General features: G+C 38.6%; 1 protein-coding gene across 2 annotated transcripts in view; it reads right to left on the bottom strand.

Moving 5' to 3' along the window:
* The window catches only part of ME1 (malic enzyme 1), a 192,965-nt gene that overhangs the window by 107,117 nt on the left and 63,308 nt on the right, over positions 1–22,540 (bottom strand). For both annotated transcript variants that reach the window (XM_082668816.1, XM_082668815.1), the window contains exons 4-5: positions 12,954–13,029; positions 10,595–10,756 (exon numbers count right to left, since the gene is read on the bottom strand). In XM_082668816.1, coding sequence (XP_082524942.1) covers positions 10,595–10,756; positions 12,954–13,029 — 238 coding nt within the window. The remainder of the gene's footprint in view (positions 1–10,594; positions 10,757–12,953; positions 13,030–22,540) is intronic.

Genomic DNA, 22,540 nt, shown 5'->3' on the forward strand with positions numbered 1-22,540 from the left:
AATTAAATGGGGTCACTAGGGTGGGCCCTAATCCAACATAACTGGTGCTCTTCTAAGAAAAAATTAGGACACAGATGCAGAGAGACAAAATACCACTGAAGGACAACAAGCCAAGGAGAGAGAGCTTAGAAGAAAGTGACTCTGCTGACACCTTGATGATGGACTTCCAGCCTTCAGAACTGTGAAAAAATAAATTTCTATTGGCTAAGCCACCCAGTTGATGGTACTGTTACAGCAGCCCAAGCAAACACACACCATGTGATACATGTAGCAGTTTTTAAGACTGGAGGGGGCAAAAGGAACATTTACTCACATCTTTAGTAAAATACCAAGCTTCGATATTGGTCACTTACTTAAGAAAAGATAAATGATAAACATAACTTCTATGGGAAGATTTGGCAACAACAGAAAAAAAAAGAAAGAGAGTATGGAATGCTCTTAAGAGACAAAGAGAATTTATTTCAGGTAAAAGATAACTTTTATATAGCAACTGCTTCACAAGTAAATTAAAGAAAACGTGGACTATGAAATAATAGATGAAAGGTAAGATAAAAACACAAACATCCTACCTAAATAAATGTTTTGCATTATTAACTTAAAGAATAAGAGTATTTTTTGGGCAAGTACTTCTGCGGCTCAGTTCCAGTGTCTCTGTTCTTTAAATTTCTTTTAGTTGTAAGCTGCAGAGATTGAAGAAGGTAGGCAAGTGTGATTTAACAGCAAGGGAGGACTGTCCTATCAATCAGCTGCTAATTCCTTTTCTACTTTCATTACTACTCAATATAGGTATTTATGATAAAAGAGGAAAACATTTGTAATTTATAAAAAAGGGATCTAGCCTTCATGAAACTTTGCTAAGTTATTCTGGCTAAGAAACTAACTGTTGTTAGCAATTGCTTTTGTATTTTTATTATGAAGTGTTAAAACTGGACAGAGATTCACAAAAGGGATGAGATTAAAAATTACGACTACAGGACATTTTGACTACAAGGGGTTTTTCACATGTGAAAGTGGAATACAGAGTGGCAACATAGAAACTACATGACATGTCACACAAACCCGTCATTCTGCCATATTTCAGTGAATTAAGTTTTCTTTTTGTCTTCTCAGTACAGTAGCAGTGCAAGCATAAAGAGAATAAAGTGTCAACAGGTGGCCAAGATAGGGGAGTAGGAAGACCCTAAACTTACCTCCTCCCACAGACACAACAAAATAACAACTCCTTATAGAATAAGTATCTAAGAGAAAGGCCTGAAGACTAACCAAAAAGATTTTCCACAAGTAAAGACATAAAGAAGAAATCACAATGAGATGGGTGGGAGGCAGAGATGACAGAGTCAGGACCCACACTCTTAGGTCAGTCACCCACAAACAGGAGGGATATCACAATCAGAGGTTCTCCCCAAGGAGCGAGGGGTCTCAGCCCACGTCAGACGCCCCAGCCCAGGAGTCCTGCACTGGGGAGATGAGCCCCCAGAATATATGGCTTTGAAAACCAGTGGGGCTTCTCTTTGGGAGAGCTGGAGGACTGTAGGAAACAGAGACTTGGCTCCTAAAAAGTATAAGCAAAATCTCACACGCACAGAGGCAGAGGCCCGGGTCCAACACGCTTGCTGATCTTAGACAGCCACCTAAAGACGCAGGAAGCAGCTGGAACCGCCCTCGGAGAAAGAAGCAGTGGCAACAGCCATTCTGAGGACCTCATTCTACTATGATAATACTGGCTCTAGCAAAGCACCATTCTGAAATCTTCCCTCTAGCCTATTAGCACCAGGGTCCAGGCCCCATACTCCAGCAGGCCAGCATCGGTCCCAGGCTCCCCAGCTGCACAAAGAGCCATGCAGGGACCCAGCCTCACCCAGCAGACTGGCAACAGACCCACGCCACCCTAGGTCACACAGCCAAACACACAGGAAGCCTACCCTCCCATCCAGGTGGCCCACAGCCACCTCAGGAGGCATGGCCTCACAGTCAACCAAGACGGAAACCAGCCCCGCTACCAGCATGCCCAGAGTAGTTGGCCGTGCCAAAACAGAAGGATGCACACAGCCCACACAGGGCGTACCCCTAGAACATTTGGCTCTGAGAGAAGAGTGCCACTGGGCCCCAGAGGACATCTACAGAAGGCCACTTCTCCAACACCGGGAAACGTAACCAGTCTACCTACCACATAGAAAAAAACACAAGAATTAGGCAAAACAAGGAAACAGAAGAATTTGTTCCAAATGAAGGAATAAGCCATAACCTCAAAAGAAAGAACTAAATAAAATGGAGATAAGCAATACATCCAATAAATAGTTCAAGGTGATGATCATAAAGATGCTCACCAAATTTGGTAGAAAGATGGACGGATACAGTGAGAATTTCAACAGAGTTCAAAAATATAAAGAAGAACCAAACAGGTTGAAGAATATAATAACTGAAATAAAAATACACTAAAGGGGGCTTCCCTGGTGGTGCAGTGGTTGATGCAGGGGACACGGGTTCGTGCCCCGGTCCGGGAAGATCCCGCGTGCCGTGGAGCGGCTGGGCCCGTGAGCCATGGCCACTGAGCCTGCGCGTCCGGAGCCTGTGCTCCGCAACGTAAGAGGCCACAATAGTGAGAGGCCCGCGTACCACAAAAAAAATAATAATAATAATACACTAAAGGAATCAATGGCAGATTACATGATAAAGAGCAATGAATGGATTGGTGAACTGGAAGAGAAAGTAGTGGAAATTAACCAAGATGAACAGAAAAAAGAAAAAACAATTGTAAAAAATAAGGACAGGTTAAGAGATCTCTGCAACAACATGAAGCATACTAACATTCACATTATAGAGGTCCCAAAAGAAGAGAGAGAAAGGGGCAGAGAATTTATTTGGAGAAATAATAGCTGAAAACTATCCTAACCTTGGGAAGAAAACAGACATCCAGGTCCAAGAAGCACAGAGAGTCCCAAAGGAGATGAACCCAAAGAGGTCCACACCAAGACACATTATAATTAAAATGGCAAAAATTAAAGATAAAGAGAGAATCCTAAAAGCAGCTAGAGAAAAGCAACTTGTTACGTACAAGGGAACTCCCATAAGACTATCAGCTGACTTTTCAGTAGAAACTTTATAGGTCAGAGGGAGTGGCACAATACGTTCAAAGTGTTGAAAGGAAAAACCCTACAACCAAGAATACTCCACCCAGCAAGGTTACCATCCAGATTTGAAGGAGTGATGAAAAGCTTTACAGACAAGCACAAGATAAAAGAGTTCAGCACCACTAAACCGGCCATACAAAAAATGTTAAAGGGACTTCTCTAAGTGAAAAAGAAAAAGCTACAACTAGAAATATGGAAATTACAAAAAGCAAAATCTCACTGGTAAAGGCAAACATACAGTAAAGGTAATGGACCAACTACTTATACAGCTAGTAGAAAGGTTAAAAGATAAAGTAGTAAAATCATCTATATCTAACATAAGCAGTTAAGGAATACACAAAATAAAAAGATGTAAAATATGACATTAGACATAAATGGTGGGGGAAGGGATGAGTAAAAATGTAGGGCTGTTAGAATGCATTCAAACTTACGAGATCATCAACTTAAAACAGACACCTATATGTAAGGTTGCTATATATGAACCTCACATAACCACAAACAAAAAAACTGTAATAGATACACGAAAAATAAGGAGAAAGGAATCCAAACTTAACATTAAAGATACTCATCAAATCACAAGAGAAAAAAAGAGGAACAGAGAAAAACTATAAAAACAACCAAAAAGCATTGGCTTTTTTTTTGCAGCACACGGGCCTCTAACTGCTGTGGCCTCTCCCATTGCAGAGCACAGGCTCCGGACGTGCAGGCCCAGCGGCCATGGCTCATGGGCCCAGCTGCTCTGTGGCATGTGGGATCCTCCCGGACTGGGGCACGAACCCGCGTCCCCTGCATCGGCAGGCGGACTCTCAACCACTGCGCCACCAGGGAAGCCCTAAGCATTGGCATTTTAAAATGCCAATAAGTATATACCTATCAAAAATTACTGTTGAAGTAAATTAATTAAATGCTCCAATCAAAGACATAAAGTGGCTGAATAGATTTAAAAAAAAAAAAAGAACCATATATATGCTGCCTAAAACAGATTCACTACAGATAGAAAAACAGACAGACTGTAAGTGATGGGATGAAAAAAAGAATTCTATGAAAAAGCTTGGATAGCAACAATTATATAAGACAAAATAGACTTAAAGACTATAACAAGACATAAAGCACATTACATAATGATAAAGGGATCAATTAAAGATGAATATATAACAATTAAAAATATATATGACCCAACATAGGGGCACTTAAATACATAAAACAAGTATTAACAACATAGAGAAAGTGACAGTAATACAATAATGGTAGGCACTTTAACACCCCACTTACATTAATGAACACATCATCTACACAGAAAAACAAGAAGGAAACACTGGCCTTAAATGACACATTAGACCAGATGGACTTAATAGATTTATAAAACATTCCATCCAAAAACAGCATAATACACATTCTTTTCAAGTGCACATGGAACATTCTCAGGACAGATCACGTTAGACCACAAAACGAGGCTCAGTAAATTTTAAAAAGCTGAAATCATATCAAGCATATTTTCTAACCACAATGCTCTAAGACCAGGAATCAACTACAAGGAAAAAAAGAGCAAAAACCACAAACGCGTGGAGGCTAAACAATATGCTACTAAACAACCAATGGATCACTGAAGAAATCAAAGAGGAAACCAGAAAATACCTGGAGACAAATGAAAATGAAAACACAAATGATCCAAAATCTATGGGATGAAGAAAAGCAGTTCTCAGATGGAAGTTTATATTGATATAAGCTTCCCTCAAGAAACAAGAAAAATCTCAAACAAACAACCCAACCTTACACCCAAAGGAGCTACAAAAGGACAAACAAAACTCAAAGTTAGTGGAAGGAAAGAAATCATAAAGGTCAGAGCAGAAATAAATAAAATAGAAACTTAAAAAAGAAATAAAGAAAGAAAAGAAGAGATCAATGAAACTAAGAACTGGTTCTTTGAAAAGATAAACAAAATTGATAAACCTTTAGCCAGACTCCTCAAGAAAAAAAAAGGGAGAAGGCCCAAATCAATAAAATCGGAAATGAAAAAGGAGAAATTACAACCAACACTGCAGAAATACAGAGGATCATAAGAGACTATGACAAACAAATAAAATGGACAACCTAGAAGAAATGAACAAATTCCTAGAAATGTACAATCTCCCAAGACTAAACCAGGAAGAAGTAGAAAATGTAAACAGACCTATTACCAGTAATGAAATTGAATCAGTAATTTTAAAACTCCCACCAAGATCAAATGGCTTCTACGATGAATTCTACCAAACATTTAGAAAAGATTGAACACCATTCCTTCTCAAACTATTCCAAAAAACTACAGAGGAAGGCACACTTCCAAACTCCATCTACAAGGCCAGCATTAGCCTGATACCAAAATCAGATGACGACATCACAAAAAAAAAATTCCAGGCCAATGTCACTGATGAACACAGAAGCAAAAATCCTCAAAAAAATGCTATTAAACCGAACCCAACAATACAGTAAAAGGATCGTACACCATGATCAAGTGGGATTTATCCCAGGGATGCAAGGATTCTTCAATATTCGCAAATCAATCAGTGTGATACATCACATTACCAAACTGAAGAATAAAGACCACACAATCATCTCAATAGATGCAGAAAAAGCTTTTGACAAAATTCAACACCTATTTATGCTAAAAATCTCTCTAAAAATGGGCATACAGGGAACTTACCTCAACATAATAAAGGCCATAAATGACAAACCCACAGCTAACATCATTCTCAGTGGTGAAAAGCTGAAAGCATTCCCTCTTAAGATCAGGAACAAGACAAGGATGTCCACTGTCGCCACTTTTATTCAATATAGTTTTGGAAGTCTTAGCCACGGCAATCACAGAAGAAAAATAAATAAAAGGAATCCAAATTGGAAAAGAAGACGTAAAACTTTCACTGTTTGCAGATGACGTGATACTATACATAGAAAATCCTAAAGATGCTACCAGAAAATTACTAGAGCTCATCAATGAATTCGGTAAAGTTGCAGGATACAAAACTAATACAGAGAAATCTCTTGCATTCCTATACACTAACAACAAAAGATCATAAAGAGAAATTAAGGAAACAATTCCATTTACCATCACATCAAAAAGAATAAAATATCTAGGAATAAACCTACCTAAGGAGGTAAAAGACCTGTACTCAGAAAGCTATCAGACACTGATGAAAGAAATTGAAGATAACACAAACATATGGAAAGATATAACGTGTTCATGGATTGGAAGAATTAATAGTTAAAATGACCATACTACCCAAAGCAGTGTATTCATTCAATGCAATCCCAAGGGCATTTTCCGCAGCACTAGAATAAATAATTTTAAAACTTTGTACGGAAACACAAAAGACCTCAGATAGCCAGCACAATCTTCAGAAAGAACAGAGCTGGAGGAATCAGGCTCCCTGACCTCAGATTATATTAAAAGCTACAATAATCAAAACAGTATGATACTGGCACAAAAACAGATGCATAAATCAATGGAACAGAATCGAGAGCTCAGAAATAAACGCACATACTTGTGGTCAATTAATCTATGACAAAGGAGGCAAGAATATGAAATGGAGAAAAGACAGTCTGTTGACTAAGTGGTGCTGGGAAAACTGAACAGCTACGTGTACAAGAATGAAATTAGAACATTCTCTAATATCTTACACAAAACTAAAATCAAAGTGGATTCAAGGGCTTCCCTGGTGGCACAGTGGTTGAGAGTCCGCCTGCCGATGCAGGGGACACGGGTTCGTGCCCTGGTCTGGGAAGATCCCACATGCCGCGGAGCAGCTGGGTCCGTAAGCCATGGCCGCTGAGCCTGCGCGTCCGGAGCCTGTGCTCCGCAACGGGAGAGGCCGCAACAGTGAGAGGCCCGCATACCGCAAAAAAAAAAAAAGAAAAAAAACAATGGATTCAAGACCTAAATGTAACATGAGAAACCATATAACTCCTAAAAGAAAATGTAGGTGGAACACTCTTTGACATAAATTATAGCAAGATTTTTTTGAATTTGTCTCCTAAAGGAAACAAAAGCAAAAATAAACAAATGGGACCTAATTAAGCTTAAAAGCTTTTGCTCAGGAAATAAAACCATCAACAAAACAAAAAGACAACCTAATGAATGGAAGAAAATATTTGCAAATGATATAACCAATAAAAGATTAATATCCAAAATATATACACAGCTCATATTAAAAAAACAACCCAGGGGGCTTCCCTGATGGCGCAGTGGTTGAGAATCTGCCTGCTAATGCAGGGGACATAGGTTCAAGCCCTGGTCTGGGAGATCCCACATGCCGCAGAGCAACTAGGCCCGTGAGCCACAACTACTGTGCCTGCGTGTCTGGAGCCCACGCTCTGCAACAAGAGAGGCTGCGATAGTGAGAGGCCCGCGCACCGCGATGAAGCGTGGCCCCTGCTTGCCACAACTAGAGAAAGCCCTCACACAGAAACGAAGACCCAACACAGCAAAAATAAATAAACAAACAACACAATTAAAAAATGGGCAGAAGAAAGGAGTAGACATTTTTCCAAAGAAGACAGGGAGATGGACAACAGACACATGAAACAATGCTTAGCATGACTAATCATCAGAGAAATGCACATTAAAGCCACAATGGGACATCACTTCACACCTGTCAGAATGGCTGTCATCAAAAAGACCACAAACAACAAATGTTGGTGAGGATGTGGAGAAGAGGGAACCCTCGTACACTTTTGGTGGGAGTGTAAATTGGTGCAGCCACTGTGGAAAATACTATGGAGGTTTCTCAAAAGACTAAAAACAAAACTACCAAATGACCCAGCAATTCCACTGCTGGGTATATATCCGAAGAAAACAAAAACACTAATTCAAAAAAATACATGCACCCCAATGTTCATAGCAGCATTATTTACGATTGCCAAGATATGGAAGCAACCTAAGTATCCGTCAACAGATGAATGGATAAAGATGTGGCATATATATATACAATGGAATACTACTCAGCCATAAGAAGAATGAACTTTTGCCTTTTATAACAACATGGACGGACTTGGAGGGTATTATGCTAAGTGAAATAAGTTTGACAGAGAAAGACAAATACTGTATAGCATTTATATGTGGAATCTCAAAAATAAAACAAATTAGTGAATATAAAAGAAACAGAATCATAGATATAGAGAACAAACTAGTGGTTATCAGTGAGAAGAGAGAAGGGGTGAGGGACAAGAGAGGGGTAGGAGCTTAAGAGTTCAAAACTACTATGTATAAAATAAATAAGCTACAAGGACATATTGTACAACACAGGGACTATAGCCAATATTTTATAATAACTGTAAATGTGATATAACCTTTAAAAACTGTGAATTACTATGCTAGACACCTGAAACTTATATAATATTGTAAATCAACTATACCTCGATAAAGAAACCCTATGGTATCCAGCAAAAGCATTTCTAAGAGGAAAGTTTATAGCTATACACGCCTACCTCAGGAAACAAGAAAAATCTCAAATAAATCATCTAACCTTACACCTCAAGGAACTATAGAAAGAAGAAAGAACAAAACCCAAAGTTAGTAAAAGGAAAGAAATCATAAAGATCAGAGCAGAAATAAATGAAATTGAGACTAAAAAACAATAGAAGACCAATGAAAATAAGGTCCTTTGTAAAGATAAACAAAATTAATAAACCTTTACCCAGACTCATCAAGAAAAAAAGAGAAAGGGCCCAAATAGGTAAAATCAGAAATGAAAGATGAGAAGTTACAACAGACACCATGGAAATACAAAGGATCATAAGAGATTACATGAACAATCACATGCCAATAATATGGACAACCTACTAGAAATGGATAAATTCCTAGAAATTTACGTCTCCCAAAAACTGAATCAGGAAGAAATATAAAATACGAAAAGACTTATTACAAGTTATGAAATTAAATCAATAATAATAAAAATAAAACTCCCAACAAACAAAAGTCCAGGACCATAAGGCTTCACAGGAAAATTCTATAAAACATTTAAAGAAGAGATAACACCTAATCATCTCAAACTATTCCAAAAACTTGAAAAGAAAGGAATGCTTCCAAGCTCATTCTACAAGGCCACTATCACCCTGATATAAAAATCAGACAAGGAAAAAAAAAAAAAATCAGACAAGGATGTCACACACACAAAAAGAAAATTACAGGCCAATATCACTGATGAACATAGAAGCAAAAATCCTTAACTAAATATTAGCAAAACAAATTCAACAATACATTAAAAGGATCAAACACCATGATCAAGTGGGATTTATCCCAGGAATGCAAGTATGGTTCAATATCTGCAAATCAATGTGATGTAACACATTAATGTGAGATACCACATTAACAAATTGAACAATAAAAAAATCATATGATCGGGACTTCCCTGGTGGCACAGTGGTTAAGAATCCGCCTGCCAATGCAGGGGACATGGGTTCAAGCCCTGGTCCGGGAAGATCCCATGCCGTAGAGCAACTAAGCCCACACGCCACAACTACTGAGCCTGCACTCTAGAGCCCGCGAGCCACAGCTACTGAAGCCTACAGGCCTAGAGCCCGTGCTCCACAACAAGAGAAGCCACCACAAGAAGAAGCCCTCACACTGCAATGAAGAGTAGCCCCCCCTTCGCTGCAACTAGAGAAAGCCCGTGCACAGCAATGAAGACCCAACGCAGGCATAAATAAATAAATAAATAAAATTGATTTTAAAAAAAAGAATCATATGATCATCTCAACAGATGCCAAAAAGACTTTTAACAGAATTCAACAGCCATTTATGATAAAAACTATCAAAAAGTGGGTACAGAGAGAATATACCTCAACATGATAAAGATCTAGGTTTGATATTTACATGCAGCTTTTGAAAAGTCTATCTTAACTGACCATTATTTTTCATTTCTATTTCATAAACCTCTACCTTTAATTTATAGTATCTATCACTCACAACTAATCCAAATATTAGCAATTACAGATGAGCAAAAATATGTACTACTTGATATATAACTTTAAGATTCTAAAATATCGATGCAGGAGAAAGAAATGCTAAACTCCAAATCATCTACCACAAACTCAATACAGATTTTTAGAACAAGATTTCAGACTGACTAAACTTAATAAATTCTTTGGGATTAGTTCCTGCCTAGTATAAAAATAATTTTTTAAAAAGTAACGAGGATATCCTAAAGTAAAACATATACTCTATAGAATAATGGTGTTAAGTGCTCATCAAAGGATACTAAAACACTAAAGAAGCTGCTAAAAACTTAATCACATTACAGAAAAGGGGAAGCGGAAAGGAAAAGCAAAAGAATAATTTCTTTACAAGACTTGGGGGATGGGTTTGAGGAGAGAGAAAGAACCAAACAAAAAAGATGAATTTCATTAAGTTCCTGAAATAATCTCAAAATGCAGAAATATGGTACTATTTTTTAAGGTGTAGAGCTATGTTATAGACTTAAATTGTTTACCTCATTTTCTGTTCCCACGTCCAGCATGACAGGCAGACATTGTTGAGGATTCATCCCTCCACAAGCTGTATACAGAGCCAGTTTACCCACGGGGATGCCCATCCCATTACAGCCAAGGTCTCCCAGGCCAAGAATACGCTCTCCGTCAGTCACCACAATAGCCTCAAAGAAAAAGAGAAAATATCTATTAACAGATGTTTGCAAATTCCGGGGCATCGTTCCTACTCTCTGTTTCTGAAGTTAACATTTATGCAATGAAATACTAAGCTGTCGAAAAGCATAAATTGAATATACATGGAAAAGATTTTATATGATCATTAAGTGTGGAAGACTGGGGAGAATAAATAATTTGATATATGCATTTCAAATGTATTTTTAAAATACATACATATGATTGTTTGGTTGTTGAGAAAAGAAGACAAGGTATGCCCATAAAGATTCAAACAACTCAAATAATTCAGTCTTAAATCAGGAGGAGTAAGTGGGCAGAGTACAGGTAAATAAGAGCTCAAACTGGGAACTAAAGTGAACCTCAGAACAGCTTTGAAACTAGTCACATCCACTTTGAGTACCATTAGGAGAGTCCATGGTTAAATCATTGCTCAGGAGTCCCCAGTGCTCTGATCTTTAGTTTATGCATCCTCCTAATTTCACAACAATGTTGATCCATCCTCTTTAACTCCTATAACATAGGATACTGTTCTACCATCTTTGAAATATGCCAAGCACAGTCTATTACTACTCTTACCTGATAGTAGAGTACCACTAGACAATTTTAGTTTAGTTTATTTTATTGTTTAGTTTATTTCTAATCGTCTTGAATATCTACAAAGCATACATTTTAATCGTGGAGATTTTAATGCTAAGTACTTTGTTATCTTTATTGAAATTAATGCATCTTTCATCTGTATTCTGTGATTCATGGCCATTACATGAATTTAAGCAAAACCCAATTTTGTGAAACACAATTTATTAGATTTTCTACAAACTGCTACACTTGTCATATCCATGGAGCCTAGAAAAAATGTCAGTTATCTGACCTTAGATAAACTGATGAATTAAAGCTTCTGTTTCTTATTTATAAAAATGCAAATGATAAATATACTTTTCAGAGTAGCTGCATAAAATTAGGAGCCAACTCTGTTGTGCTCACTACTGCACACCAACATCTAGCACAGCATTTGGCACATAGTAAACAATCAAAAACATTAATTAATTGAATAAATCTATGATTCAATACAATGAAATCATGATAAACAAAGAACTTACCGTATTACCTGGTATATTACGAATTCTCAAAAAAATTATAGATATTAGTACTATTATTATCATAAGGACTAATGTACAGAGTCATAGCATTTTAGAAGCAAAGGGGAATTTGGACTACATTCAGTCTATCCCTCTTACAGATTAGGAAACCGAAGATAAGTGAACTGAAATAATTTGCCTACAGTGATTTACCTCATTAATATCAAAGAACAAGGACCTGAGTGTGTTAACTCCTAGTGCAGTGTTTTTCTACCACACTATAATGCAGAACATATATTTTAAAAGTTTGAGGGCTTTTCATTTAGTTTTCTGTTCACCTATATTGTGCAGCTCTTAAAGACCTGCCTTAAAAGTAAATGTGTACATGTATATATGTACTGTTAACTAACTTAAAAATACATATATACATTTCACCCAAAAGTGGGTGAAAATTATTTCTGCATACTCCATAAAGTTGATCTTTGTCAAATTTTCCATGTCTCATTGAAAAGGGTCAATATGCTAGGCTGTTTTGGAGAAGGCAACTTGAGACACCTGCATTCAATTCCCACCACCACCATGCACTACTATGTAACCCACCTGTGCCTTCCTCTCCTCATGGAATTATCATGATACTACATGAGTTAATCCAGGTAAAGTGGCTCACTCAGAAAGCTACCAAACGGTAGATACTATCATTATTCTATTTTCATTAGCTCACTCCCAGAGGGGAGTCAAGTTAGACACTTCAGGTCACCACGATAAAGGAAATGGATTAAGATTTTTGCCTACCTTGATTCCTCTTAGTGGATGATTAAACACAAAAGAAAAAGGAGTTTGCTCAAAGAAATTCAGACACTACTTCAACATTTTGTCAACACTTTTCATAACTTACAATGAATAAAGAAACACTAAGAAATCTGATGGAAATAATGGTGACACTTAGAATCCAAATGGTATCAGAATAAAATTAATCCACTATGCAAAAGTCAAAGGGATATAAATAGAAAAGCTGGTGAAGGCTACATAGCATGGTGAAAAGTGTCAGCCTGTTATGGGATAGGGAAAAGAACAAATGTGCCACAGTGGGAAAACGTGATAACTAACTTACCTTGATGACATCTTCTGGCCATGCATTAAGAACAGAAGCAATATGCCCTCGATCATGGATACTAATAAAGAGACCTCTGACAGGAAAAAAAAAAAGGAGTAATTTCAATTTACTTCAGACTTGTCACACTATCACGAATTTTTTTTTTAATTTTCAAATCCATGTAATATATCTCCATTTTTATCAAACTAGTGAAAATTATTGCCTTAAACACATATGGGGCAAGAATCTTATAAGTAAGGGAGAAATTATTTTAAATGATATATCAACATCTACAATAAAGGTAGCTTCACTCTTATAGTACATATTCTTAAATACTTTTTAATTAAAGAAATATTCACTATTTTTATACACAGAGAATTTAAATAGCATTATCATTTCCACACACAGATTTATTCACGGTCTTCATTAAATAAGATAATACACGTAAAAGCACTTTGAAAAACAGCGTGAGGCCTATGTACATAGGGATTTTCAGTGTATATTCCATTATTACGTATTCACAGTGTGAAGACAAGACCCTTATGGGGAGGACTGAAGTGACAGACACGCTGAGCAGTCCTTTCATGTGGAAGTTACTTGGGAAACCCTGAAACCGAGACCCCCCAAAACCAAGTTCCCTTACCAAGTTTATGATTAATCTCTCTAGCCAAAACTTTATTCTTTTCTTGTCCCCTCTAACCTCAATCCTGTGCTAACTGAACACCAAACAACCAGAGTCAGATGCTAAAAGTCATGTTGATAACATAGTTGATGTACTAAAACTGTTATTATAGATATCATTATTAACATACAAACAATACAAACTGTTTCTCCAGGGCAAGATGAGCTAACAGACCTCCAAGCCACAGACCACCTGGCCAGAGAACCCTAAACCAGAAGCATCCTGACTCCAAAAACTACGATTAAGAAATGTCACAGGACAATGATTAAAAGCCCAGCCTCTATGTTCTTCCCCTTTAAAAACACCCACAACTCAAAGACCAGGCTTGTCTCCCACCTCCTTGTTTGGCGCCCTGCAATAAACCCTTACTTTGCTGCAAACTCCCCCGCTGGCAGAGTTCGGATTCACTTGATTCTTCGATTTGTGGTCTCAGTTGTTTGCAACTCTGTTCTTCAGACTCTCAACTTTAACTCGCAGTCTTTAACACTGCTCTCTGACAGCCCTGCATTTCCTATGAAAGCTTAACAAGGAACTTTAAAAATTAAAATAAGAAATTTGTAGATGTCTTAACCTCACTTAAAAGTTTTGCCTTAGCATCGTTAAATACGACTCAAATGCAGAGCACCACACACGACAAATGTCCAGCACTGTTTACGGCCACCACCCTTCTACTCTCTCTCCTTCACGGCAAAACGCTTCAAAGACTTGTGTGTATTCTTACTGCCTTTGTATCCTTACCTCCCATTCTCTCTTGACCCTGTTAATTAGGCCTTTCCTCCTCACTTCTCCACAAAAACAACTCTTCCCAAAGTCACTGCCGACTGACAGCTGATAAAGTCAGAGGTCAGCTCTCAACTCACCCTACTCGATGTCCCAACTGTGACTGACGTGGCTTTCAGTGTCATGCCCACAATGAAGATTTTCAAACTTCTATCTTCAACCGAGACCACTCCCTTGAGCTCCAAACTGTAAATCTAACTACGTGCCTAACCCCTCGCATCATTCAGGCCTCAACTCAGACCTGAGCTCCTCAGACAGGCCTTCTCTGATAACAGCAGTCCAAGCACCTCCACCCTGCTATTTTCACCAGTGTCGTTTTGCGTATAAAGCATCTGAACTCCCCTTGACTATTTCCTCGCGTGTTGGCTGGCGGTCTCCTCACCGTCCCCCAGGACACACACACACACAGAGCAGCAAGTTCCTTAAGGACCGTGATTATTTTGTTCACATTTGTACGCCCAGTGCCTGTAAGTGTGCTGGCGCATAGGATGTGTGCAACACGTGCTGGCTTCAGTGCTGAAAAAATAAGCCTTCCGGATTCAAAAAAAGGTTTTACGTACAGAAAACATGAAGTAAACCCAGACTTATTATGACTTATTAAGTAACCAAAAATTATATTATGATAGTAAGTACCACAGGCGGATTACTGACGACTGTCTGATTCAATAAAAACATTAATTTACCAAGTTGGCACTAAATTGTATCCTTTCCTGTTTATTTTTGCTGTTTCATATGAAGTTATTTGGTTTCTCCAAAATGACTATAAGCTCTTTATAAGTTATATATTTCTTTTGGATCCCTGTCACACCCAACTATGCAATCAACATTAAAGATCTCAATAAATAACTGTCAAATTTAAATGAAATATGGTTGGACTTTTTAAAGAAGGCAATTTTGTTGAATTATCTAAGATGTTCTTGGCAATATACCATTAAATAATGTTCCTTGGGAACTTGTTAGTTAGCCAAGGTTTTCCAAGTAACACTGGTCTCAGGAAATAGTATCATTCTTTTTTAAACAAGAGGGACAATGAATTTCCTAAAATTTGCATCAATTAAATGCCAAAGTTAATTAAACAAATATATGAGTACAACTTCAGTGGGAGAGCCATTTGGACACCTGTAATCTCTTGCATTCAGCAGATCCATTTGTACAAAAGTGCTTACTCTTGGAGAGAGCTCAATAAAATGAAGAATCTGTAATGTTCCACCAAAGTCAAGCATTTTGATAGAATAATTTCTAAAACTTCCTGGAATGTCTCTTTGATCAGAAATCTAATGAGATATCCAAAAGTATTTCAGCACAGAAATGACTCATGCTTCCTGGCATAAAATTGGATATGAAACATTAATCTGAACATATTTAAATATATACATATTTATAAAATGAAAAGTTTAGACAAGAAAGTTATTTATGAATGATATTTTTAAATGAATGGAATTACAATAAAAACCTTTTCTTGGTCCAATTTCTTGTTGATCAATTTGTTTAAAATATTTAATCTTTATTCAAAGTGTATTAAACATGCCAATTAAAATACTCATACTTTTGTGTCTATTTCATGTTAGAACTGAGATAATTCTAAAATGTGGATCATTTTCTCATATACACAGTTCAAACTTTTCTCATAACCTCTGCCACTGTATATATTCCACTCTCAAAACAGATTTGTTAGATAATATTCTTACTTCATGTTGTCTCACATAACATCTCTAATGAAATTTATTTCATATCAAAATAGAGTTCATTTTCTAACATGCAACTTTCTATTGTAACTAGATTTATATTTTCTTATGGAAATGGGTTCATGACTCTCTCCTAACCCAGTGGAGAAGGCAATCATTCTACAGTTTTCAATAATAATCCTCTCTTGCAGAAGCTGAAGAACATTAAACCCCATATTTTTCACAAAATTTGAGTATGCATTAGTGAGCTCCAGGGGTTAACCTAAAGTTGAGTTATACCAGCAGGTCTGGGCTGATGAGAAAAGACGTACTAAAGAAAGCTAAGTTCAGGTAAAACAGAAGTCAGGAGAAACCTAGATCAGGAGAAACCTAGGATGAAGATGCAGAGTTAAGAGTCATATGCCTAGAGTTGAAAGGAATGGAAGAAATTACTAACGGAGAAAGAAGAGAAGGTCAAGGAGAAAACATTACAAATTAGTACCTATACTACAAGAATAGGTGACTAAGAAGAGTCCACGAGAAAAAAACAATCTAACAGGTAGGACGACCAGTGTTTCTAAAGTCAGGGGAAGTCAACGGAGGAAATGTTAAGAAGGCATGTATCAAGAAGACATACAGATGCCCAAAAAAGCACATGAAAAGATGCACATCATCACTAATCATTAGAGAAATGCAAATCAAAACTACAATGAGGCATCACCTCACCTCAGTCAGAATGGCCATCATTATAAAGTCTACAAATAACAAATGCTGGAGAGGATGTGGAGAAAAGCGAACCCTCCTACACTGTTGGTGGGAATGTAAATTGGTGCAGCCACTATGGAAAACACTATGGAGGGTCTTCAAAAAACTAAAATTAGAGCTGCCATATGATCCAGCAATCCCACTCCTGGGCATATATTCAGAAAAAACTATAATTCGAAAAGATACATGCACCCCTATGTTCACACCAGCACTATACATAATAGCCAAGACATGGAAACAACCTAAATGGCCATTGACAGATGAATGGATAAAGAAGATGTGGTACATCTATACAGTGGGATATTACTCAGTCATAAAAAAGAATGAAATAATGCCATTTGCAGCAACATGGATGGACCTAGAGATTATCATACTAAGCAAAGTAAGTCCGAAAGAGAAAGACAAATACCATATGATATCACTTATATGTGGAATCTAAAATACAACATAAATGAACATATCTATGAAACAGAAACAGACTCACAGGCACAAAGAACAGACTTGTGGTTGCCAGTGGGGAGGGAACGATCGGGAGTTTGGGATTAGCAGATGCAAACTATTATATATAGAATAGATACACAACAAGGTCCTACTGTAGAGCACAGGAAACTACATTTAATATCCTGTGACAAATCATAATGGAAAAGAATATGAAAAAGAATGTATCTACATATAACTGAATCACTTTACTGTAAAGGAGATATGAACACATTGTAAATCAACTATACGTCAATAAAAATTTTTTTTAAAGGCATGGGTCAATATTATTCTATCCTTCAGTAAATGCTTAAAAGAATTCTCCCAAGTATACTACAAAGAATTGTTTCTTCGGGACTTCCCTGGTGGTGCAGTGGTTAAGAATCCGCCTGCCAATGCAAGGGACACAGGTTTGAGCCCTGATCCGGGAAGATCCCACATGCCGCAGAGCAACTAAGCCCATGCGCCACAACTACTGAAGCCCACGCGCCTAGAGCCCATGCTCCGCAACAAGAGAAGTCCGCGCACCACAACAGAGTAGCCCCCGCTCACCAAAACTAGAGAAAGCCCGCACATAGCAACGAAGACCCAACGCAGCCAAAAATAAATAAATTTATTTTAAAAAAAGAACCCCCCCTTTAAAAAAAAAATTTGTTTTTTCCTGAACTATTTGTGAGCTAAGTAGCCAGCATGATGCCTCATCATTACCAAATAACTGAGTGCATTACAAACAAAAATATTCTCCTACATAATTATAATTATAATCAGAAAATTACTACTGATACATTACTATCATATAATCTTCAGACACCTTTCACATTTCACCATTCATCCTTCAAAACAAAAGAGCCTAGTTCAAAATCCTGTGCTGTAATTAGTTGTCATGTTTCTTGGTCCTGTTCAACCTAAAACATTTCCTCAGTCTTTCCTTGACTTCCATGACCTTAATACTTTTGAAGTTATAAGTCAGTGTTTTTGTAGACTGTCCTGCAATCTGGATTTAGGTGGTGATTCCTCACAATTCGATTCAGACTATAACATCTTTTGCAGGAAGGTCACGGAAGTGATGCTGGCTTCTTCTCCTTGCATCCTATCAGGCGGCGCTGTTCTTCCTTCCTCCCATTATTGATGATGTTCACTTTGATCACTTGATTAATGTGGTGCCTTCCAGGCTTCCTCACTGCAAAGATGCTCTTTTTTCCCTTTGTAATTAACAAGTATTTTATGGGAAGATTCTTCAAAACTCTGTAAATACCCTACTCCTCCATTCAACTCTAAATTTATGCATATCAATGTGGGCTTGTGTTTGTTATTTTACTCAGTAGGTTCTAATCTGCTGCAAACATTATTTATTGAGTGCTTACAATGTCCCAGATTTGGCCAGAGGGAGCCCCTTCAGTCTGGCTTCTATGTCCTTTCAACACATCCCCATCATTCTTTAAGCACCTCCTTGCTTTCTGGTATAAGAGGTTCCAAGCTCATCTTTTGCTTACCCTGACCCAGCCCTGGGATCAGCAATTTCTCTAAGGCGTTCTGGTTGCTTTGGGCAGAGAGCAGCATTGAGATCTGAGTGCTGGCTGGGCTCCTTGTTACTGGGGTGTTGTGGCTGCCAAGCCGACTCAATGGGCAGAGCTAGAGAATATATGCGTGTGCACACGTACTCTACATGTGTACACACATACGGGTATGTACACGCATATATACACATTTTATGCATACCTGTTTATTTCTATAACTATCCATTCATCTATCTGTACATTGAAAACTATAAATTCACACCAATACCTCCAATTCCACCAACAACACAGGGTTCCTTCTACTATTCTCCCCTGTTCACATTTGTAACAACTTTCTCCTAGAGCGAGAAACCTACCTCCCATCGTGTTTAATATATTTCCTTACTTGATGGGTCTGCCTGTGTGAAACCAATCTTGTCCCCTCTCGCTGTGTCACACCCCACTTACTTCCGCTAAGGTTCCAGTCTCTGAAGTAGGCAGCCCTCCCACACGGATGCCCTCTTTGCCCCGCTGGGGCTCTTGACACCTGGCGCTGTACCGCTCTCCTACCCAGATCCTCCAGGCTGCCCTCCTACACAGGTGTTCTTGACCCGCCCAGGCTCCAACACCCCATGCTGGGCTCCCGGCCCTTTTAATCAGAGACAGGACAAGCGTGAGACAGAGAGAGGGTGCAGACTGACTGCCGCTGTTATCGCTGAGGAACACAAAAAAAACTGGTGCTAGACGTGCAAAAAGAAGCTATAATTATCCACAGCTACTTGGGAAATATCAACCCAGATCCCATCTTTACAGATGAAGGATTTTTATCCCTTTGCTTATCATACTTGTACAAATTCGTTTCTTAATTTCTCATCTTTCACTTTTGTTTGTTGTTGTTTTCCATTTATTTATAGTAAAACGAATTGATTTTTCTCCTTTCAGATTTCTTACATTTCTTTTAAGTATACCAAGTCCTCCCTCGTCAATCATGTTCCTATATTTTAATTTTTTTTCCTAGGTTTGATCCAGTTCTTTAAATCTATCGGAAATGTCACTATAGTCTGTGATGTGAGGATCTAACCCACATCATACTTTTCTGAATATCACACTTCTGATATAACTACATTTTGACCTCATTAATGTCTCCTGTCTTTTGGTACCTGCTTTTATTTTTTTTCCTCCAAATTAGCAGTCTATCCTGACTGAACTTCCTTCTTTATCCAGCTAGATTTTTATCTGTTCTGCCAACCATTCTTAACTCCCTTGACTTTTTCTCTTCCCATCACACCCTTGCAGAAAACCTCCAAATTTAAATCAATCCACCTGCCTTCTCCTTTCCTCAAGCCCTACTGCAGAATGCTGCTTGAGACGGGCACTCAGCTGGGTGTGTTAGATCCGCTGAAACCTCATGGCCTCTCCACTGTCAGCCAGGTCCTCATAACTCAGTATGACTCCCTCGAGGACCTTCTACTGGTTATTCTGCGATTGTCCACGAGAGCTACTTCCTTTCTCCCCCGTCCCCCATCCCCACCCTTCTACACTCTCATCAGATTCACACACCACACCATTTTTCACTCGGAAGACACAGGAGAGACTTCCAGCTTCCAGCTCTCCACCTAGAAACTTCCTTCCATCGTTCACTATTCATCAGTGAATGAAGCGTCAGTATCTCTGTCCTCAAGCCCAGTTTGTCCTCCCGCTGTCACTCTCTGCCCTCTTCCTGGTCTGTTTCACAGTCTCCTGTCTCTGCTTAACCCTTAAATGCTGGCACTCTCCAGGCTCCGAAACAGTTCTCCTCTTCACTCTCATGCATAGTGAAAGCCTCTGGACCCTGCTCTGCTCCCACCCTTGGACTCATTTTCAAGGCTCACTTTGCCTCAGCTTCTGCTGAATATCTCATCTTTTGGCTTTATCTCCCATTTTTGGTTGCTTCCTTTGCTCTTGGCATTTGCTCAACTAGTTCAGCCTGAGAACGATCTAGTTTCCAACTCTGGATGGTCTTTAAAGGATTCCTTTAGGCCTCCCTCCAATGCCCCCCCGCTGCTCTTCGCTGCTACGCTAGCTCCTAATTGCTTATCAGAGACAGTGCAAGTGTTACCTCCTCTTGGAAGTATTTCCTGACCGACATTCAAGCTGAGCTGGAATGTCTCTGTAATCCCACAGACCCCCGCTGCTTTTCTGTAACATAACACATCATATTGTCATATAATTTTTCACTTTCTTATATGTCTGTCCTATTAGATTATGAACTCTTGAAGTCAGGAATTCTACATTTCTCACAGAAAAATAAAAAGAAGTGATAGAATATAAGTAAGAAGAAAGGGGGAAGGTAGTTCAGATATGATTCTGGCACTAGCTAACCCAATGATGGGGAAAGCAGTACGGCAAAGAATCTGGGCTGGAGAACACCCAGGTGCTATGTGGTCGATATATATAATTTCGGGAGTCTTCTGAAAATGACAAGGCCAAGGACCAGACCGAAGAAATCGCAATTTATGGGGAAAGCCCCTGGGAAAGTATAGCAAGAACCAGAGTCAATGCCCAGTTGTAGGACTTGGAGAACCTGCGGCTAAGCGATCAGCAATTTGAGATCTTAGTGTTAACATGGGGGCAACAGATTTGAATGACAGCAAAAGACTTAAGAAATAATGAGAGAACCAACTGACAGCTTCAGAGCCACTAGGTCTGAGGAAGAATCACAAATTATAAGATCACATGAGCTTTGGAAGAAAGGTAAATAAGGTGGTCTAAGCCTTCATTCTGGTTTAGCTTAGAAATAAACGTAGGAAGAGACAGAGTCTAAAGGTTGGGAGGGACCCAGCAGAAAGGTCAAGTGCCAGTGGAAGGTGACATCCTTGTTACTGAACACAAATTTATTATACAAGTAAAAAACTTTTTAATTGAGATTAGAAGAGAAGGGTAGATTTCCAATTTCCTCTGGTCATCTACTTCCAAAAGTAAGGTTTTGAGGTGTTTTTTCCCCCACATAACACCCTAATATTGCTAACATGCATGACATTTTTCTTTGGGTAACTATTTGATTTTGCTCTGCAATGATAATCTTGTGAATTCATTTTGTTTATTGCAGAAAATGTTTAAAGCTCTATTTTCAGTCTCAGTCCTCCTGAGGAGTGACAATTAGTGTGGAAGGCAGATTTCTAAGATGTTCCCAAGATTTCCCATCTCCCTGGTGTTCACATCCTGAATCATCCCAGGACTGTGCACATGACGGATTTTACTCTGATTAGGTGACAGATGATTAGCACAGTTGGGCCTCAGGTAGCAAGGTCATCTGGGAGGGCCTGTACTCATTAAAGGCATAGAATTTCTCCAGCTGGTCACAGAAGGGGAAGTCAAAGGTTCAGAGTGAGAAAGACTCCAAGCACTGCTTCAAACTTAGAGGACGCCAAGTGGCAAAGAATAAGAGCTACTTCCAGCAGCTGAGAGCCGTCCCTGGCCTGACAGCCAGCAAGGAAACAGAGACCTCAGTCCTACAATCACAAGGAACTGAATTCTGCCAAGAATAAGAAGCTTGGGAGCAGATTTTTCTGTAAGCCCCTGGATGAGTACTCAGTCTGGCCGATCCCGCGATTTTAGCCTTGTGATACCCTAAACATAGATTCAAGCATACCATGCCAGAATTCTGACCTTCAGCACTGCGAGCTAATAAACAGATGTTGTCTTAAGCAGCTAAGTTTGTATTAACTTGTTACACAGCAATACAACCCTAATGTAAATAGT

Source organism: Grampus griseus (genome assembly GCF_964374135.1).
Source record: "Grampus griseus genome assembly, chromosome: 13".
Taxonomy (NCBI): domain Eukaryota; kingdom Metazoa; phylum Chordata; class Mammalia; order Artiodactyla; family Delphinidae; genus Grampus; species Grampus griseus.